Raw genomic sequence first — 13,640 nt, 5'->3', positions numbered from 1 at the left:
GCCGGAGGCGGCCGCTGTTTCTGGGGTTAAGATTGAGAAACATGAGAGATCACATCCCCTGGTACCAAGTGCACACGCGTACATATGTGTATTCATGTACTGTGGTATCATTGGGATGTATTTTGGCCATTCTAAGCGGAGAACTTCTTCTGAGATGCTACCATGCCCAAACCTCACACCCGATTCGACGTCTGGGTGCTGAGCGTTACGACATTCCTGAAGCGGATACAACGGCATTACAGCTGTCCAATGCCTTCGATACATTTTGTCATGGACTTTCTAGATGCTTCAGTCATCATGAAAAATTTGATTCATCATGCGCCATCCCAACATGTACCCTTTTGCCTGTAGCCTTGTTACCTAACCACCCTAAGAAAACAAACTCCAGCAATTCCAACATGCCTCGCGAAACCAGCTAGCTAATGAGCGTACCGTAACTAATATACATGATGCACCACAAATCAACCTTAAACTCGGCTTGTGCTAACGTCAAAGATATCATTCTTCCATCCTCCCTGCTCATACTCAAAGAGCTTCTGCTCAGCATCCCTGCCTTCGTCCTCCCACAGCTTGACCAGACTACCAGGTGCATACCGCCCTTGGAACACGCCTGACCCTGCTTTGACGCCAACGCGGGCGTCAATGTCTGGATCGGGCGCTGGAACGAGACGTGCAGCAACTGCTCGAATGAACGTCCAGAGGTCCTTTGGATCAGCAATTCGTGTGGCACGGAGTCGCTCCCGTGCATAAAGCATTTCACGGTTCAGGAAATGAAGACCTTCAGCAATTGAAGCTGCAATCTTGACCTCGAGAGCTTTGCGCACAATGGGCCGCACCAATGGCTTCAGGATCCAAGCGAGGCAAGCAAACTTGGACTTGCTCAGCGTGTAATTAAGGTGATGGATCCGGACCTTGACATCGCGTAAGGAGACAATCTGTTCCAGTCGATCCTTTCCAATTTCAAGGTCAAGAGTGATATCCACGCCGCGCTTATCAAGATGGAATCCTGCGATACCTTCATCAACCATACGGAAAAGACCAGAGTGTAGACGGAACCAGTAACCCAGATCGTCTGCTGCAATAGAGAGGCCAGACACAGTCACTTTCATCATTGATTTCATGGTAGATTGCGTCCCATGGAGTGCCTTTCTCACTTGAACATCGTTATAGGTTGAGATGTTAAGCTGAAAGGGCAGGAAGGAGCTTGCATTGATGGTGCGACCGGGCTCAAGGACGAGATTCTCTAGCAGAAGATCGATGGCAGGTGCCGATACTTCAACACGTGGAATGGGGATGTACTGAATAGCCTGGATGAGGAGAGGGACAAAGATGTTGATAGTGTCAGTAACCAGGTCGCTATTAGCGTACTCGCCAGCTGGTGACAAGAGGAGAGCAATCCTTTCAGTCGTGTGGATGAGCTTCTTGATATCCTGGTCATCCAAGATTGAGCGGAAAGCAGCATACAGACTCGAAAGCAGGGCGTCCAGATCATCTCGAATTGATGATTTGGCAGTCAGATCATTGGACTTCTTGCGCAACTCCTGGAATCTTTCCTCGATGTTGTCAAAGAAGTCAGGGTCGCTCAGCATATACTGCACCAGGTTGCCAATTTGTCGCACAAGCTCATCAAAGTTGGGGTCAGTTTTTCCATCATCGACAACAGCTTCGAAAGATTTCTTGACCTCGTCCCAATGCTCGCGCTTGCCGAGAGAAGTGATGAACAACCAGAAATTGTGGACTGCTTTGTCGGCCTCTGGGTTGGGCTGGGTGTCCTCCTCGACTGCTTCAACGGTTGCAGCGGCTGCGTGGGAGTAGGCAAGAAGGTAACGTTGGATGAGCAGCGAGATTGTGGAAACCGATTCCTTGTAGTCTGTTCGCTTCCGGAGGTTCATCACAGTTTGCTTGAGGCGCTTCACCAGAGCATCACCTTCGTCGCCCTTCACATGCTCCTTGATACTCTGTACCGCCCCGTCGGCCACTTCAAGCGCACCATCTTTGACAGTCTCACCAACATCTACAACTTCATTCTTAAGATCTTCGTCGGAAGGTGGAGCAGGCGATTTGCCATTGCCATTTGCATGTTTAAGGGCTTCTTCCTCCTCCTTGGACGGCTGAATGGCCTCGCCAGCTTGTTTAGAGACATCGGACAAGGTGAAGGCAGTATCTCGAAGCACCTCTCTTCCAACAGTGCCAAGGTCGGAGAGGAAGATGCGGAAATCGGAGTTAGTCAAGAGAAGCGATCCAACAGTCTGCAAGCTCTTGTAGGTTGCAACAGCATCGGCTCGGACCTTTGCCCTGGCAGCTCGCTGCTCAATATGTGCGACGTCGACATCCAAGCGAGCTTTGGTGAGATACCAGATGAAGTCCTGAATCTGGTCCTTACTGTTCTTGTGTTGCAACACCTCGATGAACTGTTTGATCCATAGCTTGATGCTTCTGACCAGGGCTCGTCCAGACGGGCTGAGCTCTTGTCGCTCAGGGTTCAAAATCTGCGCTGATAGAAGAGTTCTCAAATGGATTATAAGCTGTTCGTTTGTTGGCATATATCCTTTAGAGATGGCGCGTAGCATTTGATATGTATGGAGCTTCTCATGGAGTCGCGTCTGTAGGCCGGTGTCGTCATTGTAACGCGGCAGCAGAGGTTCGCGCTCTGCGTCCTCGCGATTTTTACCAATGCCAAAGCACGACAGCATTTTGAAAGCTGCAGGCAAAAATAGCCTGACGATAATCTAGAAAGTCGTGCCTTTTTTGTGGTTGGGATGACTTGTTAAAGAAGAGATTCTTGCTTGATCATTTTTATAGCAAGCACCCAGGCCAGTGATTAAAAGTGACGACGTCATGACTCTGCCGGAGCTTCAGGTCCTAGGCAGGCTAGGCTTGCAGGTACAGCTGTAACACCTTGAAGCAACCACAACCCTTGTGAATCTTAGGGGGTTGCAGCTGTACGAAGCTCAGTGATTGGATGGTGAAGTTTACTTCGCAATCATGATGCCTTTCTTTAGAATTTGGAGCTGTCCATGATGAGAGGGGCTTGTGAGGGAATGCATCGGCTAGTGACAAAGGCATTCAACTGGCATCATCCTGCATTTCAGCAATCATCAGCAAGCAATATGTACTGTGAATTACGATTTGCATTTGGGATTCCTGTCCAATGATCGGACTATGTTCTTTATTTGCTTGGGAGTGAATTATTGCTGGCAATGCAACTTGTCTAGAGCTTCAATGCCACTGACCAGGCACTCCTCATGTGCTAACTTCAGTATCCCGATACACTGAAGTAAGAATTTATTTCGTGTAATTTCAACCGCATTGGGCCATATAATTCTCTATAAATTTCACTGCCTTTCACGTGTGCTAATTGTCGCTCTTATACACCTTTGGTGTTATTAAAATGAACTTTCGGCGACCAGAGGACAATCGGCGGACCTCGGTATCATCAGCTGGTGTGGGGCCGGGTGTACTTCAGCATCAACACCCGGCTTCTAACACTTCCTCAACGACAAGTACAATACTGCGCAAAGCAAAAAACTCCAACAGCTTAAGAAAAGATATTTGATTACCTGCAGACGTTCTCATTACCTGATGTCGCTCGCTTAATCTTTTGAGACACTACCTTGAAGTTACATGCTCCGAAATTCCAAGCTCAATGACCACGCCGAAAGAATGGAAGCGCCTCTCATTCCAAGAAGCCTTGGAGCTAGCCAGACTTCCGGATGATACATCGTCAACACAACAAGCAATCCAAAGATTCATGAGTCGGCAGCCAGCTTGGACACCCGGACAAGAACTCCCCTGGGATGCTGTTGGTATTCCTCCGCCAAAGATCACAAGGGGAGCTTATGGCGCTGTCGTATATGCTCTATCAGCTCTTGCAGCGACCCGTGTAGTCGAAGAAGAAGACCATGGCAATGTAGACGAGAACAGACGAGGGATCCATGTAAGTTAGATTTGTTTATGGATGAACACAGACTTATTCTCTTCAGTCCATCCACGCCGTGTTCACCAACCCCGGACTCTCGGATCGCCCTTTCATCCTAGATGTATCCGAAGTCCATTCAAGCCGTTCCTTTTCCACGCGGCTAGTTCACGCTCGTCAGCCAACACAATCATCAAGCAACCTATCGGGCCCGTTTCCCGACTCGGACTCCGAAGCACCTCTTGGAAGTCCTTGTCTAACCAGTATCGTCACTTTCAAACGCCCCGTTTCCAGCTCCGATGAGGTCCAAGGGATTCCGCCACAGGAGAGATTCAAAGACATACTCTCATCACGCAAACCTGATCAGTGGAATCCATGTCCACAGGCCGACGTCGATGCTCTAAAAGCAAAGTTCCCAAATGAAGGCCACGGAGCATTCCCTATTCTCGACATGTACAAAGTTGACATGTCAGACTTTAACAAAAGCAGGGCTATACCAGACCGGAGAGAACTGATCTACTACCGATTACTTAAACCTCTTCCGAATCAAGACACGAACGCACACATCTTGTGTCATGCATTCGAGGCAGACCGCAACAGTCTTTTCATGCTAGGCAACCATCTAGGCTACGGCCACGACCTGGGCATCGCGGCAAGCCTGAGCTATTCGTTCTACGTCCATGTCAACGCTGACGAGGCTGTGATGGAAGGGGACGGATGGTGGATGCAAGAAGTCTCTTGGCCAAGATTCAGTGCTGGTCGAGGCGCAATGGAAAGCCTGATATGGAGTCCTAAAGGCAAGCATGTTGCGACTGGCTACCAGGATGGCATCATACTGCCTATGACGGCCAAACCTGGTAGAGAGACAAAGCTGTAGGATGTGCGATTGACGAGACGTGGCTGGAGGCAAACATTATTAGCGATATCAAGATTTTGTCATGGAAACACCATAGACGGTAACAAAAACTACCTTGAGAAGGCCCAGATTGTTCAATTGTTGGGAACCCCGGCATAGCGCGAAACGAGTGATCATTTGGGTCTGACCCTCGATCCCCGGACGTTCACCTGTGGTCGGGACGAGAAGCTCGCCGTCGCATCAGCTTCGTTTCTTCCTCTTGCTTGTTATCACAGCCGAGAAGACGAGATCCCCCTGGTGCTGACTTATCTCATATTGGTGAATGCTTATCCAATATATATACTAATACAATAAAACGAGTTCACACCACGCTTTGTGTAACATGAAATTGAAAGTTCTCCATTAAAGTAGACCGAAATTTCATTGTCAGGCATTTCTGTTGCTTCAGCCTATTTGCTCTTTGGTACACTCAGCGGTTATCTAGTCCTTTTGTTGTTCTCAGATGCATATCGCTTAACGTAGATCAAAACCGTGGAACGTTCTAGACTTTCAGTCAGATAGCTATATAATGCCTCATCTCGCACATGGCCAACCTTTCTTTGAACATGCATCTTTTTAATCGCGTACTTTTCATCGCTATCCGTCCTAGTTCAGGAATACTTGACCGCACGCTTTAATCTGTCGAAGACTTGATACCACGTCTTCATTAAACTCCATAAAGCACCTGACCAAGTCTTTCATACACGCGAAAGGGAAAACAGTAGATAAACTGAGGTTTACCGCTGCCGACGATTCCTTATAAATAAAATAATTACAGCCCTGTAACAATATAATACAATATCAGTATAATACAATATCAGTATAATACAATATCAGTATAATACAATATCAGTATAATACAATATCAGTATAATACAATATCAGTATAATATAATATCAGTATAATACAATATCAGTATAATATAATATATATAAATATAATTAAGAGCTCTTGTTCAGAGGCTTCTAGTCTTGGAACTAAATAGCTTTGATGCGACCTGGAGACATAGCTCCTTGTATCGCATAGAGTATAACCTCAATAGTTCACGCACCTCATTAGCTGTCGCTCATCAAGATCAAGCTACTTACGGTGTTTGCCCAAGATAAAACAAGCATTAAAGGCAAAGCATATCTTATAATTGTCTCCTGTTTGCCGTGGCAGTGACCTGCATCGAGAGGCTCCTTCCCATCAGAATCCTCCAAGTGTGAGATCATCGTGAGCACTTATCACATTTGATCTCTTTCTTAATATCGACAACTCCTTTATCTTCTGCCATCAACAGCACCAAGCCAGAAAAGGATTTCAGCAGTCAAACAAGAAAAAGGCTGGAATTACTATCATAAACTACAACAAACCTCAGAACACAGATATTTACCAGCTAGTGCACTCTCTGTTTCGGAGTTCACTGTTCACCACTGCACGGCGATCTGGTCTATAAAGGAGGCAAAAGCATAATATCAAAGGCTCTGATTCACTGCCAGTCGCCCTTGATCTGCTTGGCATAGGTGCAGATTATCCTGCACCTTCTTCTTACACCACTGGATTTTATTATTTCAAGGAGCACCGCCAAAGATTTTAATCTTCTATAACTTCTTTCTCTTAAACACATCGCGATTTGCATATCACCCAACGCCTCCTATCCAGAAGTAACTTCATCTACAGCTTTCAAAGTAAGTCAAGGATTTAATAATCTCATTTGGCCTCTCGATATTCTGGTCTTGACGCTTGTCTCAGGCCTGACGAGAAGTTTCATCTCTTGAACTACTAGTTCTATTATTTCTATTATCCACTGAACTACTCTTGTCTAGTTGTGTTTACTGCCTTGGTCTATACTGATTCTCTCCTGCTTGCAGTAACTGCTGTCCTCTTACTACCCTTGACCTTAGGTAAGTAATTGGCCTGATGCTTGTTCTGGTAGGAGTTGCTAACTCTAGGATTTAACTTAGGCTGCTAGTTGTCTGCTAAGGCAAGATGGGAGATCAAAGCCTGACTCACAGTCATGGGACGGCTGTGCCACCTGAAGTCGTGACTGAGATGCTTCACACACCCTGGAGCGACGTCTACCGCATCAGCCCAGATGGCCAGAAGTACATTTCACCACAATGCCTTCTTGGCACCCCTGTGCAAAAGATCACCGAAAACAGCGACTACTGGATGCCGAGATGGCTCTCTCTTGAAACCTACCTAGCACAAGAGGAATCAGAAGAAAAGAAGAAGAGAGATTCAAAGGAACGACTCCGACTCGACCCCCATAACAAAGATCTTGCTAAGAAACACAAGCTCCATATGGATAATGTGTCTAAACAGCGCAAGATCCGCGAAATTTTCGGCCATGATTCACCATACCATCCGAATCAGCTGGTCTCCAAGCATCACCTACCAACAGATGGACTATGTGAGCAAGAACTGATGTATAAGCTTGCTTGTAAGGTGTCTGACTTGCGAGTTCTGCGTCATAAAGGGGAACTTGCCATGGACCCCTGGGACTTCCTCCGTTGGCGTATTGCAAAGAAGATACAGTCGATGTTCACAATGTCTGCTCAGAGCGGCAGGGATATAATCAAAAGAATTATATTCAGCATCTGTGAGGACTCAAGTTCAAAGAGCGCCTCTAAGGATTACGAGGACCCCAAGTTGCGCGCTGCCATTATACGCTCAGCTGGCTACCAGGGCCGACTGGCCAGCTTCCGCAAGCCTGGGGACAAAAACAGGATCACCAAGATCAAGACCAACACAACCGGTATTGGGCGCATCACCCAGCGGCGCTCGAAAGTCCACCCAACTCCGTCGGCACTCAGTCGAGAGCCAGCTCTCAGTCTGTCTGATAAGCGCCAGAAGAGGTCAGCTCAGCCGTCGACATACGGAGGAGTGAACGCTTACCGAGCACAACAACAACAGAGGGATAGCTCAAAGCTCTAAATTCACATCAGTCTTATCTTCAATTATCGCGGGTTAAAAGCATACTAGTTTGATAGCTGGTTCGTGTTCCAGAGCCATCCAGCCTTCTTTCTACCGCGTCAGAGAATCTTAAGTCTCAGCTAATGGGCCACTTTCGGAAGATGGAGGACGTGCGAGGCTCTGCGGATGGCGGATGCAAGACAGGATGATGATGGTGGTGGCCAGTGTTATGCCACTGGTCTATTCGTTTGCGCATTGGCACGTTCGGAGTTGGGGAGAGTTTGTGCAACAATTTGCTGAGATACGAATATTTTTGGGGGGTGTTGAGCTGCTGCACGCATATTTGTACCAATGCTACGCATGCTTACCTGCTCTGGTGCGTACATAACTTTAATATAATCCTTCGTACGACTTGAGATGACTTTTCGATGAACATCTTGTCAGTGGCATGTCAAGGCGACATCTGCGAGCAATGATTGTGTTGCCTCTCTGATCTTGTATCAGTGAACAACCCACGCCAAAGTCCATAACTGGTGACATGATCAAAATATGCAGATTCACTCTCGTCCACTTACCAACTCGTTCAGGTGGGACAAACAATAACCATTATTCCCATAATGCTCTCGTGGAATTCGATGATCGGGTATGTCGGGTACGTCGGAATGGAAGCAATGTCTTTAGTTGATCTCTTCATATGATTTCGGGTTCTTACCGAAATACAGTAAGTTACAGATGAACTGCTCACATCTTCTCAAACTCTTTATTTCGGCTAATTTTTCATTTCCTGCGCTCACATGAATGTGGCTTTCTCTAACCTCCAACTACTCAGTGCATAGATGAATGCCACGCGGAATAGCGAGTAAGACAATACCATCGATCAAAAACAAATCTGACTGACTGGAAGAACAAGAGCACAAGATACCGATATGAGTACTGCTCACGCGATCGCCAAAGCCAGTAAGGCTCGCTTCTTGAGCCATTTCCCATGGACCATTTCGCCTTTCATCATCGGCGCCCCAATGCGCGTCATGTCAGGACCTCACCTAGCCCTTGCGGTCTCCAAAGCTGGAGGTCTTGGGTTCATTGGGCCAGGCGCGAAGCCTGAAGATATGTCGAAGGATCTAGCTACGGTGAGGGACTTGCTACGCAGTTCACCTCCACAGACTCTGCCGTCCGCATTTCCATCCAAGGATACCCTTCCTGTCGGTGTTGGCTTTCAGCTCTGGAATGGCGATCTCAAGGCTGCTGTTATTGCTGTACAAGAACACAAGCCCTGTGCCGCATGGCTCTTTGCGCCGCGTCGAGGACAAGAGGAGCTTGATGAGTGGACGTCTCACATACGAGAAGCCCATCCGGAGATACAGGTCTGGATACAAATCGGCACTGTTCAAGAGAGTATTGAAGTGGCCAATAGTGCACATCGCCCAGATACGTTGATCATTCAAGGCGCAGAAGCGGGCGGCCATGGTCGAGCCACCGACGGTCTGGGCATAATGACACTCTTTCCTGAGATCGCAGACCAAGTCCGTGAGTCGGGCGTGTCTCTATTCGCGGCCGGTGGCATCGCAGATGGTCGAGGCGTGGCAGCAGCCCTCTCACTTGGTGCAACCGGTGTCGTGATGGGCACCCGCTTCCTAGCAGCAACCGAAACTCGTATCAGCAAAGGCTACCAACAAGAGATTATCCGAGCTAAGGATGGAGCTCAGTGTACCACCAGAACCATGCTCTACAATCATCTCAGGGGCACTATGGGTTGGCCAGAGCAGTATAGCCCACGGGGTATCATCAACCAGAGCTTCCACGATCACCAAGCAGGCGTAGAATTTGATGAACTAAAGAAGAGGCATGATGAGGCATTGAAGTCTGGGGATAAGGGATGGGGGCCAGAAGGAAGGTTAGCGACGTACGCGGGAGCGGCTGTTGGGCTTATACATGATGTGCAGGATGCTGGTGATATTGTCAAGAGTGTGCAGAAAGAAGCTAAAGGGATTATAGCTGAGCTTGCGGATGATACTATATAACTTGTATCTTACCATCTCTGTCGAGATAGTTGAGAGGCTAAAGATCTCTGCGTTGCAAAACGCAACTTTGGCCATGGCTGGGACCAAAGGCTACCCAATTTCTCGGTCCATCTAAGCTTGACCAACCGCATCTTTCCTTGCTTTAATTGATATACGATTCATTATCAATTCAGTCGTTGCAGATAAAATACGTTTCGTTTATCAAATAATCAATACACCTGAAGGCTTACTCAATGCCCCAACGACACAGCTATCAGGCTATCTAGGCTGGTTTCTTGCTGCCTCATAAAGAAACGTATATGCCTTGACCATCCAGCTTGTTCTAAGTGCCTTAATGATAGAGAGATAGAGGTCTCGAATAAATCAACTGTCCAAAGACGTTTAGTACATGTGAAACTCGTCCTTTCAAAATCATCAGACATCTTTTACCGTATTCCAATCGACTATCAACCGCTAATGAGAGATGTTGATTGAAATAAATTCAAGATTTGAAAAGAGAGTGTTGGCATCTATTTATTAATCAATCTCATGAGTAAGAAGCAATGTGAGCCTCGGCAAAGAACACGATCTCGGGAGGCAGTGTACTGAGATTTTGACAAAGCGAGCATAAGGCCCAAAGAGTACATATAACTAAAATTGTGCTTCAGTGGCATCCTGTTAGTCCGTGTCGTTATATAGAAGCCATTCTTTCTCATTACAATGCCAATTGTGGCATCCTATAAACTCTTGAAACTTTTGATGACGTTCCGAAACTCGCCTTAACAATTGGGTGAAGGTCAAGATCCGGAGCTTTTGACAGATCACGTGGTCGTAAATGCAGCTACTCCAATTGGCCAATTGGCTCGCAAAGATGGGTCCATCTTCCAACTTCGGCCCAAATCAGCCCATTCCTCACAAATCCCTCGACAACACCTCTCTCAGCCCATCCCGAGTCATCCTCAAAGCTCGACCCCATTGCCCGGCGCAAACTATCAACAGAATGTTCCTGCAACGCTCCGCCCTCACTGCGGCTCGCCGCGTCGCCGCCCGACCTGCTGTCGCTCGCACCTTCACCACCTCTTTCGTCCGCCGTACGCATTTCCATTTTGCTCCTCCAGCCAGCCAATGGCGATCGTCGTATGATGGCTGACTAGTGTTTTTGCTTCCGCTACAGGAGATGCTGCCCGTCCTGCCACCCCCAACGAGCAGGCCGCTGCTCTTGCTGGCACCGCCGAGAAGAAGGTCGGCTCTTACAAGACTCTGAAGGGTATGTTGCCCGACAATGCCGCCGCCGACTGCCTCAATGGCACCCCGTAACCTCGGCCGATGGATCGTGACGTGACGTACGACAATCGCTGACAAGCTTGCGTGTGCAGAGGTCCGAACTGAGGAGGATCTCTTCGGTCCTGGTGCTGCCCCCGGAACTGTCCCTACCGATCTCGAGCAGGCCACCGGTATCGAGCGTCTCGAGATTCTCGGTAAGATGGAGGGCGTCGACATCTTCGACATGCGCCCTCTCGACGCCAGCCGCCTCGGAACGATGAAGGATCCCATCATGGTCCGATCCGCTGGTGAGGAGCAGTTCGCCGGCTGCACTGGTTTCCCCGCCGACTCTCACAGCGTCCACTGGCTCGGCGTGAGTCTTGACCTTGAAATTCCGGACGGACGGATGTGAAATGCTGACATTTATAACTCTAGATCACCCGCGAGCGCCCCATCGAGCGATGCCCCGAGTGCGGCAGTGTCTACAAGATGGACTACGTCGGTCCCGAGGACGATCACCACCACCACCACCCTCCTGAGTTCGAGGAGCCCAAGACCTTTGCCGATTACATCAAGCCCGAGTACCGATACAAATAAATGCATTACATTGAGCTGAGAGGTATTGAGGAGACTGGGTCGTAGCATTAAGGGAAAACTAGATGGATGTGCATGGTGCCCCCGGGGAGAGGAGCCGTTTTGTGTAGATTAGGGTGCCTTTATTCCCTGTGTCAATTTACTAAGTTAGCTTCCAGAAGTTGATGTTGACTACATATTGGGCTTGTGGTGTTTGTGATAATAGCAGTTTGATCTAATTGAGCTTGTATAGATTGGAAATGACTTTCCAGGCTTCCATAGTCTGGGTATAGCTGGATTGTGATGTCGTTTCGTGATACGGATGTGAAACATCCATTTGCGGTTATGAAACCCAATACTGCCAATAAGATAAGCCCATTCGCAAGACGACGAGTATTGGACCGTATATCGGGCGAGCTTTTATCTATTCTTTTACCGGCAGTCCTGACATCGTGGGAGTATTGGCTCTCATCTTGTTGATGCTGGGCATCAAAGTGGCGTGATAGTGTCGTGCGCCGGGCGCAGACATACACATGAGCCAGGCCATAGCGATGCCCATGGCGGCTCTGGGGGATGGGAAATGTGTGCAGTAGAGCTCACTCATGGCGTTCAACCTTCATCTTCATCAAAGCTCAGCTTAATCTTTTTGGCCTTCTTCTTGGGTTTTCGATTCTTTGCTGGCTCTTTTTCGGCATCATCCTTCTCCTTTTTCTTGTCATCTCCTTTGCCCTCATCCTTAGCCTCATCAGCAGCCTCACCGATGACTTTTCCAACCTTTCGTTTCCTTCCTCCAATAGCAGCTTTACTCTCTGATTCTCTGGCGGTTTCTTTCTCTGCTGCAGGTTCCACGTCGTAATCTCCAGTATCTTTGACAACTCCATCCTTGTCGACTTCAAGACTCACAACGTTTCCGTCTTCGTCTACGACAAGCGGGACATCTTCTGCTTCCTCACTGCTAGAGCGCTTCTTAGCTGACCTCCGTTGGGCAGCGAGTAGTGGATTGGGGCCTGTAGCGCCAGCAGCTTGAGCCCTTAGAGCAGCAAGAAATGGCGGCGCTGCTGCCTCGGTGTCGTACGACAGGTTTTTTGAGTTGATCTTGGAAGCCATGTTTGTTGGTGATGCATGAAACGGACTGGATACAGCTCTGCCTGCTATGGTTGGTTGAGCCGTAAGCGATTGGGTTGCGGCTCTTTGTCAGCGGGACGGGCTTCTTGACGGACGGGAGGATTCGTTGATCAGGTCGTTGTTGATGAAGCCGATTCAAGATCCAAGATTCAACCCCAGCCTAGACTCTTCTGAGTAATAGTGCAGCTGCATGCAAGCGCTAACTTAAGTTACACGTGGGTCTTGGAGCGACCTGAATTGAATTTCTTGCTTGCTTTCGCTTGTTCGTAGAAGCCTCCACACGGACCTGTAGTGAGTGTGAGTGTCAAGTGACAATCTGGATGTGAGAACCTAATCTAATTATAAATCTAATTATCTTTCTCCTTACAGGGAGTTTTCGTTTTCTTCATTTCAGGTCAGTCAATTTTGCATCAAACGCATTCAGGTACATGTGCAGTACCGGTTCAACGTGGGCCCTGATATCGGTGTCCGGTAGTGTTCCGTCCTTTTTGTTTGGTGTTTGATTGGATCGACGCTGTCATGATTCAAAGGATGAGCAAGCTATTGGCTCACGGACGAGCCCGTGGCCCCTGTATCGACCCGGGATCTTGATGAATGTTCATGAATAACTGCAGTTGGTACAGCTCAAGCTACTATAGGTACAGTACACCTATAGTACCTCCCTACTCTGCTACATCAGTCATTATCTTCAATGGCTAGGGGATGAAGAAAACTCGTGACCTTGATCCTAAATGATAAAAAAGACTCAAGTAACTTAGTATAAGTTTAGGATACCTTTTGCTGAGTTTATTTTGACACTCTATATCAAGGTCCGATGTTTTCTTGCTCCCCAAGGAGTGGCTACAGACTCTACTCTACGGCCCCATCATGTTTTGTATGCTCCGACTTCCCACCCTCTCATGTTCCATCTGTCTCTGTCTGTGCCTTCTCCCTTATTATTTGCCTCTATCTTATTCTTTTTTTGGGTAT

At 47.9% G+C, this 13,640-nt stretch overlaps 6 protein-coding genes; 4 read left to right on the top strand and 2 right to left on the bottom strand.

Moving 5' to 3' along the window:
* Positions 1-467: 467 nt before the first annotated feature.
* On the bottom strand, positions 468-2,693 carry FFUJ_07699 (uncharacterized protein; the record flags this gene model as incomplete). Its single annotated transcript, XM_023577980.1, has 1 exon — positions 468-2,693. The coding sequence occupies one exon, from the start codon at positions 2,691-2,693 to the stop codon at positions 468-470; it is 2,226 nt and encodes a 741-aa protein (XP_023430956.1).
* A 953-nt stretch (positions 2,694-3,646) lies between these two features.
* On the top strand, positions 3,647-4,793 carry FFUJ_07698 (uncharacterized protein; the record flags this gene model as incomplete). XM_023577979.1 has 2 exons in its annotated part: positions 3,647-3,937; positions 3,984-4,793. The coding sequence occupies 2 exons, from the start codon at positions 3,647-3,649 to the stop codon at positions 4,791-4,793; spliced, it is 1,101 nt and encodes a 366-aa protein (XP_023430955.1).
* Positions 4,794-6,783: 1,990 nt separating this feature from the next.
* On the top strand, positions 6,784-7,731 carry FFUJ_07697 (uncharacterized protein; the record flags this gene model as incomplete). The annotated part of the gene is made up of 1 exon (XM_023577978.1): positions 6,784-7,731. One exon carries the CDS (start codon positions 6,784-6,786, stop codon positions 7,729-7,731), a length of 948 nt encoding a protein of 315 aa, XP_023430954.1.
* A 905-nt stretch (positions 7,732-8,636) lies between these two features.
* FFUJ_07696 (related to FMN-dependent 2-nitropropane dioxygenase) lies at positions 8,637-9,731 on the top strand (the record flags this gene model as incomplete). Its single annotated transcript, XM_023577977.1, has 1 exon — positions 8,637-9,731. One exon carries the CDS (start codon positions 8,637-8,639, stop codon positions 9,729-9,731), a length of 1,095 nt encoding a protein of 364 aa, XP_023430953.1.
* Positions 9,732-10,581: 850 nt separating this feature from the next.
* Positions 10,582-11,570, top strand: FFUJ_07695 (probable cytochrome-c oxidase chain IV precursor; the record flags this gene model as incomplete). XM_023577976.1 has 4 exons in its annotated part: positions 10,582-10,801; positions 10,885-10,977; positions 11,087-11,346; positions 11,409-11,570. The coding sequence occupies 4 exons, from the start codon at positions 10,582-10,584 to the stop codon at positions 11,568-11,570; spliced, it is 735 nt and encodes a 244-aa protein (XP_023430952.1).
* A 585-nt stretch (positions 11,571-12,155) lies between these two features.
* On the bottom strand, positions 12,156-12,653 carry FFUJ_07694 (uncharacterized protein; the record flags this gene model as incomplete). The annotated part of the gene is made up of 1 exon (XM_023577975.1): positions 12,156-12,653. One exon carries the CDS (start codon positions 12,651-12,653, stop codon positions 12,156-12,158), a length of 498 nt encoding a protein of 165 aa, XP_023430951.1.
* Positions 12,654-13,640: the final 987 nt, after the last annotated feature.

The sequence above is a fragment of the Fusarium fujikuroi genome, chromosome FFUJ_chr05 (genome assembly GCF_900079805.1).
Source record: "Fusarium fujikuroi IMI 58289 draft genome, chromosome FFUJ_chr05".
Lineage (NCBI taxonomy): Eukaryota > Fungi > Ascomycota > Sordariomycetes > Hypocreales > Nectriaceae > Fusarium > Fusarium fujikuroi.
Note: the sequence above shows the minus strand (reverse complement) of the source record. Positions and strands in the feature narration are given on the sequence as shown.